The sequence below is a fragment of the Myotis myotis genome, unplaced genomic scaffold (assembly GCF_014108235.1).
Source record: "Myotis myotis isolate mMyoMyo1 unplaced genomic scaffold, mMyoMyo1.p scaffold_m19_p_11, whole genome shotgun sequence".
Taxonomy (NCBI): Eukaryota; Metazoa; Chordata; class Mammalia; order Chiroptera; family Vespertilionidae; genus Myotis; species Myotis myotis.
Window position 1 is genome coordinate 32,463,844 of NW_023416315.1, and position 18,415 is coordinate 32,482,258.

General features: G+C 45.6%; 1 protein-coding gene across 1 annotated transcript; it reads left to right on the forward strand.

Moving 5' to 3' along the window:
* The first annotated feature begins 11,508 nt into the window (after positions 1 to 11,508).
* On the forward strand, positions 11,509 to 18,052 carry NDUFA4 (NDUFA4 mitochondrial complex associated). Its single transcript, XM_036328044.1, has 4 exons — positions 11,509 to 11,670; positions 12,635 to 12,723; positions 13,429 to 13,489; positions 17,836 to 18,052. The coding sequence occupies exons 1-4, from the start codon at positions 11,629 to 11,631 to the stop codon at positions 17,890 to 17,892; spliced, it is 249 nt and encodes an 82-aa protein (XP_036183937.1). The 5' UTR covers positions 11,509 to 11,628; the 3' UTR covers positions 17,893 to 18,052.
* The last annotated feature ends 363 nt before the right edge of the window (positions 18,053 to 18,415 follow it).

The following is an 18,415-nucleotide window of genomic DNA, read 5'->3' on the forward strand; positions in this document are numbered from 1 at the left end:
AGGTTCCAGGTGTTCATGAATTTTTCAGGGGACACTGTTCCACCCACTATATTCTTCAGTGTCTTGAAACAGAAAAACATCGTCTGCATTGTCTAAGTAATCTAGAGTGCCAGTCTTGGAGTGAAAGTCTGTGAACAGTTTTAAAATCAAGTAATTTTAAATAAAATATTTTACCAGAGCTCCACAGTTTGAGGGATCTGATATTTATTTGATAAACTGCTCTCATTAGTCTGGTTGGGATTAAAGAAAACATGAGTGGACTATTCATGTCAAGTTTAATTACGAGGTTAATACTTGCTTTTTAATGTGAATTTGGAAGACTCCTTTTTTCAATGTTATGGGACAAATTTAATAGCATCAGAATTATCTATACCTTGAAGCCTTGATAGATGTTATGAATTGAATGTTTTTATTCTGCAAAAATTCATACAGTGATGCCCTCACCCCCAATGTGATAGTATTTGGGTGTGAGCCTTTCAGAGGTAATTAGGTTTAGATGAACACATGAGGGTGGAGCCCCTATTATTGGATTAGTGTCCTTATGAGTGGAAGAGAGAAAACAATGTGAGGACAGTGATAGGCTTTCATCTGCAATCCAAGAAGGTTATCATCAGGAACCAAATCTGAGGGCACCTTGATCTTGGTCTGGTGAATGTTTTTGTATCTACAGCTGTTATTAGAGACCATCAAAAGTAGTTTGCTTTCTGTTGACTAGTTATATACTTTGACTGTCATACCTGGGACACATTAACTCTGGAGCCCTCCTTCAGGGTCCTTGATCATCTCTTAATTCCACAGAAAATCATCATGGTCAGTTACATTGATGGTATCATGTTGATTAGACCTCGTAAGAAAGAAGTAACCAGTACTCTTGACATATTGGTAAGATAATTGTAGGCCAACTAAATCTAATAAAAAGATCAGGTTTCTGTGGCCTCAGTGTATTTCTAGGATTCCAGTGATCTGGGACATCTACACTAATAAAGCCAAAGATGCTAATTGACCGTACCTTTGCTATGCCCAAAGCCACGCCCACCAGCCAATCAGAGCAACTATATGCAAATTAACCCAACCAAGATGGCAGCCGGCAGCCACGGAGCTGGAGCAAGCAGGAGGCTTGGTTGCCCCGGTGATGGAGGAAGCCAAGCTTCCCACCTGCCCTGAGCCAGCTGTGGCCTCCGTTCATGGCAACAAAGTTTCAATTATAGAAGACAAATAAATCCCAGATACCTGCTTCCAGCCAGCCTCCACTGGGAGCTTGGGTGTCTGGGGACCGTGGCCAACCTGCAAACAGCCATCAGCCCCTCAACCAGAATGGCCACACCCTCATGGGGTGAGGGTCCCTGCTGGGGGGCTTGGCCAGCCTGAAAATGGCCCTCAGCCCCCTCACCCAGACTGGCCAGGCACCCCAGCGGGACCCCCACCCTGAAGGGGCTGTGGCCAGCCTACAAACAGCCATCAGCCCCTCACTCAGGCTGGCCAGGCACTCCTATATAATAAAAGGGTAATATGCAAATTGACCCTAACAGCAGAACGACTGGGAATGACTGGTCACTATGACACACACTGACCACCAGGGGTGGTGATCAATGCAAGAGCTGCCTCCTGGTGGTCAGTGCGCTCCCACAGGGTGAGCTCTGCTCAGCCACAAGCCAAGCTGACAGCTGCCAGTACAGTGGTGGTGGTGGGAGCCTTTCCCGCCTCCTCAGCAGTGCTAAAGATGTCCCCTCCTGGCAAGTGGACATCCCCGGAGGGCTCCCAGGCTGCCAGAGGGATGTCTGACTGCCAGCTTAGGTCCAATCCCCCAAGAGAGTGGGTCTAAGCCAGTAGGTGATCATCCCCTGAGGGGTCCCAGACTGCGAGAGGGCACAGGCCGGGCTGAGGGACCCCACCGAGTGCACACATTTTTGTGCACCAGGACTGTAGCCTATATATAAAACCCTAATATGCAAATAGACCAAAGAGCAGAACAACTGAACAACTGGTTGCTATGATATGCACTGACCACCAGGGGGCGCATGGGGAACATGACGGGCGTCGGCTGTGGTGGGATTGTGGAGCAGGTGAGCGGGGGCACCAGACCAAGGTGGGGCACCAGTCGCTGTCATCGGAGCGAGCCTCTGGTGGTTACTGAAAATTCTTTGCTCCCGCGTGCCACAGTCTCACCCGGCACTTACACCCGCTGCCTGCGCCGGCCCCACTTGCACCCACTGCCAGTGCCAGAGTCGCTGCTTGCACCTGCTGCGGGCACCCAGTGCCAGTCCCAATTGCCTGCCCACAATTGCCCCTGAGGGCTTCTCCACCTCCCCCTGCTCCTGAGGGGGAATCAGGGCAGCAGCTGCTACTTGCACCCGCTGCTGGCACCAGCCCCAATCGCTCCACACTGTCAGCAGGTGCGATCAGGGCTGGCGCCGTCAGTGAGTGGGAGTGGTGGTGGTGGGAGCAGGGCTGCGGCAGACAGGGAACCGGGCACCGTGGTGGGAGGGGCCAAGCGGGGGCGCAGAGGATGGGCCGAGACCCGCCCCTTTGCCCACCTCAGCCTCTTGGCCCACAGTTCCTTTTCAAGGTGCACGGATTCATGCACTGGGCCCCTAGTGTCAAGATAACCCTTATCATAAAGGTTCATAATACTACATGGGCATCTGAATTTGGGAGACATTTACCACATCTGGTTGTGCTACTCTGAACAAAATGGAAAGATGCTAGTTTGGGGCAGGGCCCTATAACCAGTCTGGGATGCCAAGCAAACTGCTCTTCAACTCAGGTATATAATCTAGCAGGTCTGTTTAGTGCTTGAAGCAGATTATCATGCTACCTGAGTTATCTATCATGAACTGGGTCACATCTGACAAAGTCATAAGATTGAATATGCACAACAGCAGTCCAAAACCAAATGGAAACTAGGTGGGTTTTAGCAGGTCTTGAAGGCATAGGTAAGCTGCATGAGTAAGTGTCACAAATGCCCATGTTCTTTGCCTCCTTCCCTCTCAACCTGCACCTATAGTTATATGGAGCATTCCCTATGACCAGTTAACTGATGAAGGAATATTTGAGCCTGGTTGACAGATGGCTCTGTATGAAATGCTGTCGATGTGCCAAATTAGACAACTGTAGTACTATAGTCTCACTCTGGATTGACCTTGAAGGACAGTAGTGAAAGATAATATAGGAGTGGCTCTTCTTACTATTTTCCCTAGTGATCCGCTAATGAAATTTTGACTTACCATGTCCTGACGGTGTCTTTGCTGGTCTAGAAGTCTGTTTCCAAGGAAGAATGCTTCTATCAGAAGATAGGGCAATGATTCCATCACACTCGAAGCTGAGCCTGCTGGCTGGTCACTTGGACTCCTCATGTCAATCTATCAAGAGGGGTTATCCTAGTAGCTTGCATGATTGATTGATTTTGATTACAAAGTGAAAATTGGGACACTAAAACTCGATGAGGGTAAAGAAGAATATGTCTGGAATGCATGAGATTCCTTGGGGTGCCCCTTTATATTCCTGTTCTTGCCAAATTACTCCTTTAGTTTCTATATTCCTAGACTATATTCCATGTCTAATTCTGTGAAAAACGGCTCCCATGTCTTCTGCAGGACACCTATGTCATTGAATTTGAGAGTTTGGAGGCAATAGGAGATCCAGTGGGGTCTTCCTTTCCTCATGGATTCCACCTGTTCTCACAAGTTCTAATGTGTCTTTGCTTCTGCACTTCATGTCCCACTTTCCTTCCCAATTGCCTCCCTGCTGACATCAGACTGCAATAAGAAACACTGCTCTGCAATTGCATAAGGTCAATTCCTTATAATAAATCCTTTATTATATGGTACTAGAGGCCTGGTGCACAAAAATTTGTGCACTTGGTGGGGAAGGGGGGGTCCCTCAGACTGGCCTGTGCCCTCTCGCAGTCTGGGACCCCTCGGGAGATAACGCCCTGCTGGCTTAGGCCTGCTCCAGGGTGGCAGAGGGAAGGCCCAATCACTAGGTGCAGCCCCTGGTCGGGCTCAGAGCAGGGCCAATTGGGGAATTGGGGTGCCACCCCCTATCATGCACAGAGCAGGGCAGATTGGGAGGTTGCGATGCCACCCTCAGTCACGCTCAGGGTAGGGCCGATTGGGGGGTTGGGGCACCACCCCCTGTCACACTCAAGGCAGGGTCGATGGGGAGGTGCGGCGCCACCCCCTGTCACGCACAGAGCAGGGCCAATCAGGGGGTTGGGGTTCCATACCCTGTCACGCACAGAGCAGGGTCGATCAGGGGTTGGGGGAGCTCCCCCCTGTCACGCACAGATCAGGGTCAATCAGGGGGTTGGGGAGCTCCCCCCTGTCATGCACAGAGCGGGGCCCATCAGGGGGTTGAGGAGCTCCCTCCTGTCACTCACAGAGTAGGGCCAATAGGGGAGTTGGGGCACCGCCCCCTGTCACACACAGAGCAGGGCGGATCAGGGGGTTGGGGCGCCGCCCTCTATCACCCACAGAGCAGGGCCGATCAGGGGGTTAGGGCACTGCCACTCTCACACTCAGGGCAGGGCCGATGGGGAGGTTATGGCTCTACCCTGTCACACACAGAGCAGGGCCCGTGGGGGGGGGGGGCGGGGTTGGGGTGCTGCACCCTGTCACACACAGAGCAGGGCAGATCAGGGGGTTGGGGCACCACACCCTGTCACACACAGAGCCGCAGGGCGACCAGGGGGTTGGGGAGCTCCCCTGTATCAGGCACAGAGCAGGGATGATCAGGAGGTTGGGGCGCCTTCCCCTGTCACAAACAGAGCAGGGCGGATAGGGAGGTTGTGGCCCCACCCCCTGTCACACACAGAGCCGCAGGGTAATCAGGGGGTTTGGGCGCTGCCCCCTGTCACGCTGATCCCGGTGCTGAGAGGCCTCGTGGCTCCGCTGATCCCGGTGCTGGGAGGCATATTACCCTTTTACTATATAGGATAGAGGCCTGGTGCATGGGTGGGGCTGGCTGGTTTGCCCTGAAGGGTGTCCTGGATCAGGGTCGGGGTCCCCACTGGGGTGCCTGGCCAGCCTGGGTGAGGGGATGATGGCTGTTTGCAGCTGGTCACACCCCCTTCAGGGTGGGGGTCCCCACTGGGGTGCCTGGCCAGCCTGGATGAGGGGATGATGGCTGTTTGCAGCTGGTCATACACCCTTCAGGGTGGGTATTCCCACTGGGGTGCCTGGCCAGTCTGGGTGAGGGGCTGAGGGCTATTTTCAGGCTGGCGGGTGACTGAAGCTCCCAACTGCTCCTTTTTTACTTTCTTTCTTTTATTCTGCGCCAGCTTTAGCTCTGGCTCCAGCTCTGAGGCCTCTGCTGCTGAAAGCAGGTATCTGGTTTGTTTGGGTTCTATAATCGAAACAATGTATAACTCCAGCTCTGAGATCCCGGCTCGCTGAAAGCAGGTTTCTGGGGTTTTGTTTAGCTTCTATATTTGTAACAATGTTTCAAACTGCAGGCTCAGAGGCCGGCAAGGCAGGCGGGGAACGTTGATTTCCTTAGTCACTGAAGCAAGCATGCCTCATGTTAGTTTCAAGCTGCCTGGCTGCCGGCCACCATCTTGGTTGGCAGTTAATTTGCATATTGCCCTGATTAGCCAATGGGAAGGGTAGCGGTCGGATGCTAATTACCATGTTTCTCTTTTATTAGATAGGATATCTTCCTACATTTCTGACTTATTCTAACTTTTCTGTTCTGACTCCTCCTTGCTGGCCTGGTCCTCGTTTTTTCATGTTTTCTAGGTCTTAACATTAATTCTCTTCTTTCTCTTTACACTTTTCTGTTTAGACATTCTTTCTAGACAAGCTCACCAATATCCCTTTTCTTTTTAAATTGTACCCCAGGTCAACTTAACTCTTGAGTGATATTTTCTGCCTGTACTCAGCATATTTCTAATTGGATATTTCATAGGTATCCTAGACTCAAAATTCCAAAAATAAATTCATGTTCTTGATCTTGGTATGGGCACTATACACCCAGTAGGTAACCTAAGCTATATATCAGTGTCTATTTAGCACTTATCATAAAGCTTTGTAATTATACCCTCAGGCCCTCTAGACTACAAGGTGTTAAAAAAAGACACTGGTATGTTATTCTTCTTATCCTAAGCACTCAGTATGCCGAACAATCCATAGTAGGCACTTAATACATGTTTAATAAATGAAAACATTAATAAACAAACAAATGACTGAATGAATGGATTTATAGAAAAGATAGAAATTGCCAAGAGATAGTAAATGACAATATAGAAGAGTAATAGAGCAGAGTTCTAAAAAAGCTATAACCTGACAATTTAGCGCCCTCTCTCTCTCTCTCTCTCTCTCTCTCTCTCTCTCTCTATATATATATATATATATATATATATATAAATAACCTTAATATACAAATAGACTGAATGGTGGAACACCTGAACAACAGGTCACATGACGTGCACTGACCACCAGGGGGCACTCACAGAACATGGTGGGTGTTGGCAGCAGGCAGCAAAGCATGGAACATGGCTGGCATTGGCCCTGGCGGGATGGTGGAGCAGATGAGTGGGGGTGCCAGACCAAGGCAGGGCACTGGTTGCTGTCATTGGGGCAAGACTCTAGTGGTTACTGAAAATTCTTTGCTCCCACATGCTGCGGTCCCACCGGGCACTCACACCTGCTGCCAGCGCTGGCCCTGATCACTTGGCACCATCAGCAGGTGCCAGTGGTGGCTGCTAGCCCAGATCGTCCCTGAGGGCTTCTCCACCTCCCTCTGCTCCTGAGGGGCAATCAGGGCAGCAGCTGCTGCTTGTACCCGCTGACAGCACTGGCTCTGTTTGCACCCACTGCTGGTGCCAGCCCCAATCGCTCCGCGCTGTCAGCGGGTTCGAGCACGGCTGGCACTGTCAGCGTGTGGGAGAAGTGGTGGCGGGAGCGGAGCTGCTGGCAAGCAGGGGGAGGGGCCAGGTTGGTGTGCAAAGGATGGGCCAAGACCCGCCCCTCTGCCCACCGCAGCCTCGCGGCCTGTAGTTACTTTCAAGGAGCACGAGTTTGTGCACTGGGCCTCTAGTATGGTATAATATTCTATAAATTGCAAATAGAGTTATCCTAAAATATTATTTTTAACTCTAAGATTCTAGTGACAAGAAGTATCACTTATTTAAAATTGATAGAGTTTCTTTACTTTTTAGTATTCATTGAATTTTGCACATAAAGTGCTTCAAGTATTTAATTTAAAATGATGAGATTTAAAAAGCTGTGAGATTTATAATCATGGAAGTAAATTTTCACAGACCAAATATGTTTTCATTTTTCTAATAGAAATTTTGTAATTAAATACAGTTTATGCTAAGTAACTATGATACTAATGGAGGAACATATTTATTTTTAGATTAAGGATAGCTGCAGAATCTTTATTAACAAGTGAAGGTATAATTTGTATTTGTATGATCAGAAAAACAACTCCAGTTATCAATTTACCTGCTAGAAAAATAATTAAATGCCTAAATGCAAATAGAGTAAAAAATACAAGATTCTGCCTTTAATTTGCATTAATATAATTGTACTCCATGGCTCACTTATCAAATTATTTCTCTCCAAAGAAGCTATTTCTTTACTGTCACACATTAATAACAGCACATAATCACTATACCTTCCAGAAATTTCTAGGCTTTAATATTCAGAGAAATTATGTAAGAGAAATCTTTTTTTTTTTTTGGGGGGGGGGGTCCTATTGATATACTGCATAGATTTTTTTAGAGCTATTCACTGTACAACATTTAATTTGGACAACTAATATTTATACTTTCTTTTTATATTTTAAAATTGTCCACAAAATTAAATCAAGCAAAAGAATAAGAACTCCAGAGAGCACAAGTCTCAGAGTGGGATGATAAAAAACAGGTCCAATTCATTTATTAAGATATTAGCCCATGCTTGGGTACAAAACTTTTTATGAGTCTTCACTGCCTAAAGAATAGTTCTAAATCTAAAGTTCTTTAAAATCAAATTCAATAAAAAAAATTTAAGAAAAATACCCACTGTCACCCCAATAAATGCATTAAAAATAAAATTCTTTAAAATCTGGGTTAATCTTTCCCAGTTCATTTCTTATAACACCTTCCTATTCAACATAAGCTCTTACCACATTACCCTCATCTCAGTTCTTTCTACACATTATGTACTTATACTAGGAACTTTCATTTCTTCTGCTTTATTCAGGGCATTTCATTTTTTTTTTTTCAGTTTGCCCAAACCCAGTTTAATTATCTTATCTTCATCTTCCCCACACACCAGCTCCTCTTGCTAGGTTCTATTTTGCAGTTAAAAATATAACACAGTTGCTTAGACTGACAACCTTGCTGTCATCTTTGCTCTTCCTGAGCTGCTGTGGAAATTGGAACAGCCCATGGAATATGGATTGGTTCTCTGGAACCATAAAAGAGACTTTCTGCTTTGCAATGAATAATAGGGGATGCCCTAAGGTGGCCCAATGAAACACAATCTTAAGTATAGGCAAACAAGTAGCTCTAGGTTTTTCTCCAAGTCATTAGACAGTAACAGAATTTCTGGATGCGAATCACATGATTGAGAGGATGAGAAGAGTGTATCTGACTCTCATATCAAAACACACCATCGACTAAAATGAAATTCTGGCAAACTGCCTGGTGACCTTGTGTTTTGGAAGGCACCCTGGGTTGCATTTGTGAAAATATTTCTTCCATATCTGCTGGGGTCCAACCCCAGCAGGTCCAGGGGTCCCCGAAGGTGTGGACAGAGTTGGCGAAGAAGGAAGGACACAGAGACAGCGTTCAGTTGATCAGCAGCCTAGCCAGGATCTCCAGCCAAGTTCTGGTCAGGATCTCCAGTGAAGTTCTGGTTAGGATCTCCAGCCAGGTTCTGTGTCCATGTTCTCTTGCTAGGTTCTCCGGCCAGGTTCTGTAGCCATGTTCCTTCGCTAGGTTCTCCAGCCAGGTTCTGTCCAGGTTCTCCGGCCAGCTTCAGTCACCAGGTTCTAGTCAGGTTCTCTTGCCATGTTCTATCCAGGTTCTGTAGCCAGGTTCTTCAGCCAGGTTCTCTCGCTAGGTTCTGTCTATTTCATCTTTACGGAGTGCAAATTTCCCTCGTTTTTGGCCTGATCATTCCGCAAGGATCATAGTCTTCATTAAGTTCTTCGTATGCTCCACAGTCTTCTTTCTTTCTGTGTTATCAGTATTCTTACTTTTGTACCCTTATTGCCCAAATCAAGTCATCTGGCTAAGCTTGATATAAATGAGGTACAAATATCGTCTTCTCTCAATTAGGATGTTAACTATTTATAAACAAAAAGACAATCTACCACAGTCTGCTCTTGCTGATGGCACCCATTCCAATCTTTCTCCTTCCCGTGTCAAAATACACTCCCCCTCCTCACCAAGGGAGACAACGGAAAAGTCCTGCATGAGCACGATCGCAGCGCACGGCCGCTGATCTCCGAGCCAGGCCGCAGTCTGTGTTTGTTCTGCGCGTGCTTCCTCTTGACCTGGACAGCTATGAAGTAACAAAAGCAAGTGATTTGCCCCCAGAACGTGCACAATGCAGCGGTGGAACAGGGATGGGAAACCCACAACGAACGGTCCTGTTCACCAGGAGGAAGGCTGGGAGCACACCCTGGCCCTGAAGTCTTGCGAGGCAGCGTTGCCGCTGACCGGCGGTGTGGAGCACGCCTCCATGGGGCCCCGATTTCGCCATCTGGGGATTTGCTCTAGTCCGCTCCGCCCTGGGGCTCCTGCCCGCCCTCTGGGAGGTGTCCTCTTAGGTCCACTAAAGAGGATGTTACAGCGCGGGACCTCCGTGGGCGATACCCACACCTCTCTCCCGCGGCTCCTCCCTCTCCAGGAGGCTGAGGAGCCCAGGGCCTTCGCACATCCCCCGAGGCCAGAGCCTCTTCATCCCAAGGCTGATGCTTCTTTTAGCACGAACTCCACTTCTCTCTTATTTCACTCCAGGAAACTCCGTCCATCAAAGGCCACACTCACAGTTCTTGTTGGAGATAGCAGTACCTCGTCCTTCCTTCAGCGGTTCTCAACCTGTGGGTCGCGACCCCTTTGGCGGCCGAACGACCCTTTCACAGGGGTCGCCTAAGACCATCCTGCCTATCAGACATTGACATCACGATTCATAGCAGTAGCAGCATTACAGTTATAAAGTAGCAACGAAAATAATTTTATGGTGGGTCACAACATGAGGAACTGTAAAGGGCAGAAGGCTGAGAACCACTGATTTACGGAGACGCCTTCTCTTACTGACGTGTTCCAACCAAGGTGCCATGGCTGCATTCTTGAGTGGGCCGTGACCTTGAGTTGACCTTTGTGGCCAAACACCTTCTCACTTTCTCTTTCGCCGCTGGAGATGAGGATCCACCCTCCCGGAGGGAGTCTTCCAGTGACCAGGCGCTCCGTTCCCTGTCAGCACAGCTGGCAAACGGGCCATTACTGAGTCCCTATCTTTTCCCAGCTATTGCGAATAACCGCACGCGCTGCCACCATGCCCCCCGCCCGCCCTTTCCCTGGAGCTGCCACTTCACCAGGAGCACTGGCTGCAATGGGCCTTCCAACAGGTTTGGACCTTCCCGCTGCAACTTCCCTCCGCTCTTTCCTCACCTATGACCTCTGTTCTGCACCCCGGTTTCCAGGGTTTCCAGTCGGTTAACATCTCCTCCTCCGTTACTTCTTTGGAGGAACCTTTTCCCGACTCTTCTCACACCCAATTACTTGTGCGATCGGCTCCTTAATGATTTATTTCCGATGATCCCTAGCGTCCCTAAAATCTGACCCATGGGAGGCTTTTGGGTTAAAAAATAAAGAGATAAATGAAATTGCACTGGGACAGTGGAAAAGATGTGTAAGGCACGATCATTGAAAACACACTGGAAGAAGGCAATGTGGGGTCCAGGGAGAGGGCAATGTGCCAAGGCCTGTGGTGTTGGCCGTGAACTGAGGTCCCGGACCTGAGGGGGTAGAGCTCACACTGACAGGCTATGGCTCTCGATGGCGTTTAACCTCTGCCGAAAGGGACAGGAAGCAGCTGCAGTCTTTTCAAACCGCAGTCCGCGACCTCAGCCGCCAGAGACGCGACCTGCCCTGCAGGCGCCCGGCGCCCAGCTGCTGCAGGCGCCGCTCGGCTCCCTCAGCGGCGGTCACGGCCTCCCGGCGCGCGCCCGCCACGCGCGTCCCGGGGCCTCGATGCGCGGACCCGGCGGCGGGCGCCGCGCGAGAGGACCCTGCGGCCTGGGCGCGCGCCGGCCCGTCCGCCCGCCGCCTCCGTCGCTGAACGCGTGGCCTCCTGAGAAAGCGCCTGTCTAGTCGATACAAGTGTCCCAGTTATGACGGGAAAAAATTACCCTTCGGGAACATACATTGCCCAGGAATAAAAATGCCTCCCTTGGAGTGGGCGCTGAAGGTCTGGTCAATTTGGAGCAGCCGCGTGAGGCGCTGGGGGAGGCAGGCACTGTGATGGACAGCCGCATCCGGGCCTCCCGCCGCAGGGTGCCCTCCGAGCCAGGGGTCCTTCAGGTAGGAGGTCCTGGGTGACTTTGGGCGTCCGCTCCTCCTCGGCGCACTGAGCACCTGCTGCCGGCGCTGCGTTTTTGTTTTTCTCTGCTCCCCTGCCCTCTGCCGCGACCATGCTCCGCCAGATCCTCAGCCAGGCTAAGAAGCATCCCAGCGTAAGTCCGCGACCCCTTCCTAGGGGCCTGTCCGGGGTGGGGCTGCGGCTGCCTCCGGCCCCGGGCAGCTTCCTCCTTGACAGCCACCTTCGCTCCCTGAGGCTGGCCCTGGCCTCGCTTTGCCCTGTCCTGCTGGTCACTCCAGGGCCCTTGGACGCTGACCTTCCACGCTGTGCATTGTGGGTTTTTGGGGGGCTGGCGGGCTGAAGGTGACGGAGACGCTGGGGGAAAGTGAACTGGGGAGTGCTGGAAGGAGCTGGCGGCCCCGCCTTCGTGCAGGTCGCTCGGACGTGGAGGGGTGGTTGTGTGCTGTGTGGAGTACGGACGAGGGAAGCTTAGGGGACCCGTGGTTTTGTGCTGTTTGTTAAGGATCTTGCACACGCTGCGTTGCGTCCCCCGGCCTTGTGGCAAATGTGAGGGCCTAGGACCCTGGCATCCTCCGTTTGTCTTGACGCCGTGACGTTTTGGGGAGTTGGATAACGCAGAGTTTAATTGCAATTAAATTATTTTGAGTCGCATTCCGCACCCCCCACGCCCACACTTCCACTTACTGTGGCTGAAAGACTCAACCACGCAGCCTTTAGTCGTTATCCCAAACGCAGTTGGTAGCAGCGTGTTTTCAGAGGCCGTGCCTGTGCCTAAAACTAACGTTTGTATCAGGTGTGCTGCTGTCTGCTCATTCAGGCTGTTCAGTGTGTTTTTCGTAACGGATATATCGAGGCAAGCGTAAGTAATTTGTCAAGAGCTTGTTTTCCAAGCTGGGAAATAAAAGGAGCTGGACATTTTATTGGGAATGATGCATACAAAGGTGAAGCAGACCACATATTTTTAAAAGACAGAATTGAAAAGCAGCCATTTGAAATGTGGGGATCACCGTGTAGAAACCACTGTAGCCTTTCCGTGCTGCGTGCCGGGGTGTTTGAGGATGACTGTTGATTCTTGCCTGTCTTGTGTTTGATTCTAGTTGATCCCCCTCTTCGTGTTTATCGGAGCCGGGGGGACTGGAGCGGCGCTGTACGTCACACGCCTGGCGCTGTTCAACCCAGACGTCTGGTAGGTACTGGAACACGTTTGGGGCTTCGAGGGTTTATTCCTCTGGTTAGGAGCCGCGGTCTTTCTGGGGAGGCAGCATCAAGTAACAGGAAGGACCCGAGTTTTGTAGTCACACAGTAAGTTCAGATCCCGGTGCTGCAGTCGTCATTTTCTTGCTTCATGAGATCGTTTACATTCCTCTGAGTCTCATTTTCTCATTGGTAGAGGAGAACTGCTGACACCTATCCGGTAATGTAAAGATTGAGATCATTGTTTCTGTACGATACTTAATCAGGGTTGCTGGGACATGTGAATGCTTTTTGCCTGCTTTCCCACAATAACATGTGTTTTTTGTTGTTGTTGTTGTTGGCTTGTTGAAGTTGGAAAACAACATGCAAGGAAAAAAGATCGATTCATTGTTATTTTATGCATTTTTCTCTGTAACACTTCATTGATGAAATAGAAAACATCCAAGTATAAAGTTTCCTGTGCCCAGGGATAGGGACAAGACAACTGGCCCAAGAGACTCTGTGTTTACCTTATATCTAATTGATAATATGGATTGTTTATTATGGATCCAATCACCATTTCAACTTTATAATGAAAACAACACCATACTTCACCTAATAATAAATGAGATCTATTCAAAACATTAGATTTTAAAGAAGTAGGAAACCATTTTAAGTAGTTTCTATTGCTATAACGATTATAATGTCTTATTTTTAGTTGGGACAAAAAGAATAACCCAGAACCCTGGAACAAAGTGGCTCCCAATGAGCAATACAAGGTAAGCTACAACATTGTTTCAGAATTGCTGGAAAGTGTGTTTTAATAAATTTTCTCATAGAGTAGTTGTTTTTGAAATTGGATGTACAACCAAAATTTAATTATAAAGCACTTTGAAGAGCTGCTAGGTTTTCTGTGAAATTAAAATGGTATATTTTTCTAATAAGTATTTTTTGCTAAGGATTTTATTCACAGACTGGACTCCGGATGTGAAATTAAAATAATGTCTCAGGTCTACTGACTTGAAGAAGAAAGAAGCGATAGTATAGCTCTTGGTTACCATTTTCATATATCTTCGTCTAGTGTAGTTTTTCTCAAGCTTCAGTGTACATAGGTACCATCTGGAGAATTTGTGAAAACAAATTCTTTAGCTCCACCCCCAGAGATTCTGACGCAGCTGCTCTGGTGTGGTGATGGAGAATATTCATTTCGAACAAGGTTTCTGGTGATGCTGACACTGCCGATCCATGAACCACGCTTCGAGTAGCACTAATCTAGTGGATATTTTCATTAGCTCTTCTTCCTTGTTGGTGTGGTTGAAATGTTTTATGTGAAGATGAGTAGGAACAAATGGAAGTCAGTTGAAACTGAAATTTTACCATGAACTTTCTAGATAAACTTAACATTTTTTCTGAAGAGTGGTCCAAAGAATGATTTCATGGACTGAGACCATTTACTTATTTTTTAGAGATATAATTGACATATAATATTGTGTAAGTTTGCACGTGTTAATTTGATGCATTGATATATTGCAATATGATTACTACAGTAGCGTTAACTTTTATGACATCACATCATTTCTTCTTTTGTGTTGAGAACAATTAAGATCTAGTTTCTTAGTAACTTTGAAATTTATAATACAGTTGACTGTAATCACTATGTTGAGCCTTAGGTCTCCAGAACTTACTTATCTACTAGTTTCAAGTTTATACCCTTAAACATCTTCCAGTTCTTCCACATTTTAGAGACCACCATTCTACTCTGTTTTCATATGTTCAGTTTTTTAGATTTCACATGTAAGTGATATCATATAGTGTTTGTCTTTCTCTGACTTCTCTCACTTAGTATAATGCCCTCAGGGTCCATATGTCCTTGCAAATATGAGACCGTTTATTGATTCCCCAAACATAACTTTCCTATGTGTAAAATTTTTGTATATAAAAACAAACCCTTGCAATGTCAAAATAACAAAACGAAAAGCCCAGCAGCTTTATTAGGGTATAATTTACATACCATACAATTTACCTGTTTAAAGTATATAACTCATCCATGCACTTTCTGCTCTACCCGACTACTTCATCAAAAGAGAAATAGCAGTTTGCTTAAGTATTTTCAAGAAGAGGCACTCTGACCAGAGTGTGTCTAACACCCCTTAGGAGATAAGCCTCCATAATGGGGGGGGATACTATCATTATTGATAGCAGCAACCTTTAAGCTAATTATCACCCTTTGCTGATTCTAAGCTTTGCACTCAGCCTTCAGATTATAATTTGGCTTCCAAATCTCTAAAAAGATCTCCCTACAAGGAACAAATAAGAATGCATCGGTGGAACTGAAGTGAGCCATCTGATCTGTGTGTTAAATTTTGCCTCAATAAAATGATAAACAGGCATCATGATTTATTTTTCTCTCTTACAAATTTGTTTAAATTAAGTCTATTCTAGGGAAAATTGTGTCACACTCAATAAAGTTTAAAAAAGAAAACAAAAAAACACAGGTATTGATCCTTCCACCAAAGACTATATTGGAGTCTCTGGGTATGTGTAGTTCATAAAGCTCCCCAGGTGATTCTGATAATGAAGCCAGTTACCAATGCTCTGGGACACGATAACACGTGCCAAGATGAGGCCATGTAAATTTGGAAATGGAATGTTGCTACAACAGAAATCCAATGTGTGTAGCATGGAATGGGCTGTGGGTGGCTGTGACACTGATATTAGAAACTGGAAAGATGAATCATATAATGGCAAAATATTTGGTAAAGTGTCACCTGCTGTACTTGGAAGGTGGACCATGTACCTGAAGAGCTGCTATAGAAAGAGATTTTGGAAAACAGGATGTTAGTGGGCTATTACTGCTAGCTATATTTGCCAAGAGATAAGCAGGTAGAAGAAATAGGATGATTTGCAAGAATAAATAAAAAGGGACCAGTCCAGAAACTAGTGAGCCTAAAATGAACAAAGCCTACTACTGTTTCTAAACCCAAACAGTGAGGTAGACTAGATGATTCTGTCACTCACTGCCCTTCACCTAAGAGAATTTGGTTTTCTGGTACACCTACATTAGGGTTGGCAACATGGCTTGCTCTGGCACATCATAAGAGGGGCAATGTAATATCTGCCACTTCTGAACCAGTGTGTGGTTGTTCCCATTGTTGTTTCCCATTTATCATGAAACCGCAATTGACAGCTAAGGATTACTGGGATTTGAATGAGGAGAACATTGGAGCAGTCAGTTTGTAAGTGATGTGTAATGTGAGGGGTTTAAATTAAACCATTATTGTTATAAGCCACAGGCTATTTGTTCCACTTTACAATCTAGCAAAAGCTAACTAATAAAAACCAGAGAAGGTACTAAAATGGGATTTAAGCATCAAAGGCCCAGCAACACTTCTAAATTGAATAAAACAGCCAAAACCAAGATCAGAATATGCTGTGCCTTCCCAACTGTTCCAAAGACCTTCAAGGTAGCCACCATTAAATTGAGAAAAAGAATGGCAACATGGAAGCTGAAAAATAAAGCAGATTTGAAAATTTCTTCAACAAAATTTTGATCCTGGCACATGGAACCAAATAGAAGCCAATGCATTAGAAGCCTGCTTAGTTTTGAGAAAATTGGCAACAATTCCATGAACTTCCCACTCTGCATGGGTGTGAGGGCTTGATCCTGCTTATTCAGTGTTTAGCAACTTTGTCTTCAATTGACTCTTTAATAAAGTAAGAATATGTATGGTTGTGATAATTAATATAAATAAAACATTCTGCCTACAGTGCCTGGTTTCAATTAAAAGAGCCCAACAAAATTTATTTTCTTCTTAATATATAACCTACAGTTCCTTTTATAAATGATCCTGTAATATTTTGTTAGGGATAGCACAGCTTTGCTTAACTCATTATTTCGGTTCAATTGCTTCGTAAGAGAATATGTCAAAACAAAGAAAACTTTTTAGGGCTCATTCACACTTTTCTATTTATGAAAGTCTATATATCTCAGGATAAGTTTTACTACCTGGGAATTTTTTTTTTTTTTTTTTTTTAAGAAGTCAAGAATATTTCAGTTAGATTAAAAAAAGTTAGGGTATGTTTGGAGAAATAAAGCAAAGAGCTTGAAGAAATAATGGATACAGATTTATGAGCTTCTTGCTTAAAATCCCTGAAGAACATATTAATGATTCTGTAATTTTGGTTTTTCTGGAGTTTATGTAGTCTTCAAGTAATTATAGCACAACTCTTCAGTGTTTTTGGCACAAGAATGAGTAAACTCAAGATTATAGCCTTATTTGGGCTTACTCAGTGTGGAGCAGTTTATAACATGAACCATTAAAATGAAGTTATTGAGAGTTAGAGGCAGTTGTTTTAAGCAGTCATAGTAAGATTTCTAAAATCAATTGAATATAATTACAAAATTTCCAAATATACAATATTATTTAAATACAGTATTATTTAAAAGCAAAAACACAGTACTATTTAAAAGCTTTTGTACCAGGTGGTCAGGGATCAGTTTGATATTGATGCAGTCTGGGTTAGGAAAGTAATAGAAAAAAAGCCATCAGGGCAAATCATTTTCTGTCTAAAAAGTTATGTAAACTATACAACAAAACATTACCATATTACTAGCTTATCTTGGTTTCTATAAATCTCTCCTATCTAACCAAAGTAGGGATGATAATGCTTAGTATCCCTCTATTGGAGATTCATCTGTATACTTAGTGGATATGGAAGTAAAAATGTAAGAATTGGAAATATGTATCATAAGGAATTCTTACCCCTAGGAAACAATTTCTTAATGGGTTCTGACTGACAGATTATACTAATACTGCTCTTCTGTGGTAGACTGAGTATTTTGACCTTACAAAATCATTATTAAAGAACTGGATTTTTAGTGTCTTTGAATGACTTTCACATTGTTAAAGGCCTAGGGAGGGGGGGTAGAGGGGTCAGTGGGAGGAGGGGAAAGGGGGACATCTGTAATACTTTCAACAATAAAGATAAATTTAAAAACATGCTTAAGAAAAAAATCATGTCTGTTATCTTTACTATCGAAAGCTGAATAAGAATAATTCTAAAACTTCTGTACCATCTCTGTGTATTTGATAGATTATGTAAAATATCTTTTTTCTTTTTCAAGTTCTACGCAGTGAATGTAGATTACAGCAAACTGAAGAAAGAAGGTCCAGACTTCTAAATGAAATGTTTCACTATAAAGCTGCTTAAAATGAAGGTCTTCCAGAAGCCATCCGCACAATTTTCCACTTAACCAGGAAATATTTCCCCTTCAAGTGCACGAAATCATGTTGGTGTATTGTGTTGGGGTTTACACTGATCAATAAATATTTGAAACTTGATAAGTCTCACTATTTTGTTGTTAATCTTCACCCAAGGTTATTTTTTCCATTGATTTTTAGAGAGTGGAAAGGAAGGGGTAGAGACAGAGAAACATCGATGGGAGAGAAACATCGATGGGAGAGAAACATATCAATTGGTTGCCTCCTACACACATCCTGATTGGGGCAGAGGATCAAGTCCACAACCACGGTACTTGCCCTTGACGAATCTAATCCACGACCCTTTAGTTCATGAGTCAATGCTCTAATCACTGAGCAACCTGCTAGGGCTGTCTCACTAATGCTGAAAATGTTCTCTGAATTTTATAACTAGGGTGTGGGAAATAGCAGAATTGAAGGAATTTCTTGAGTTTATATATATGT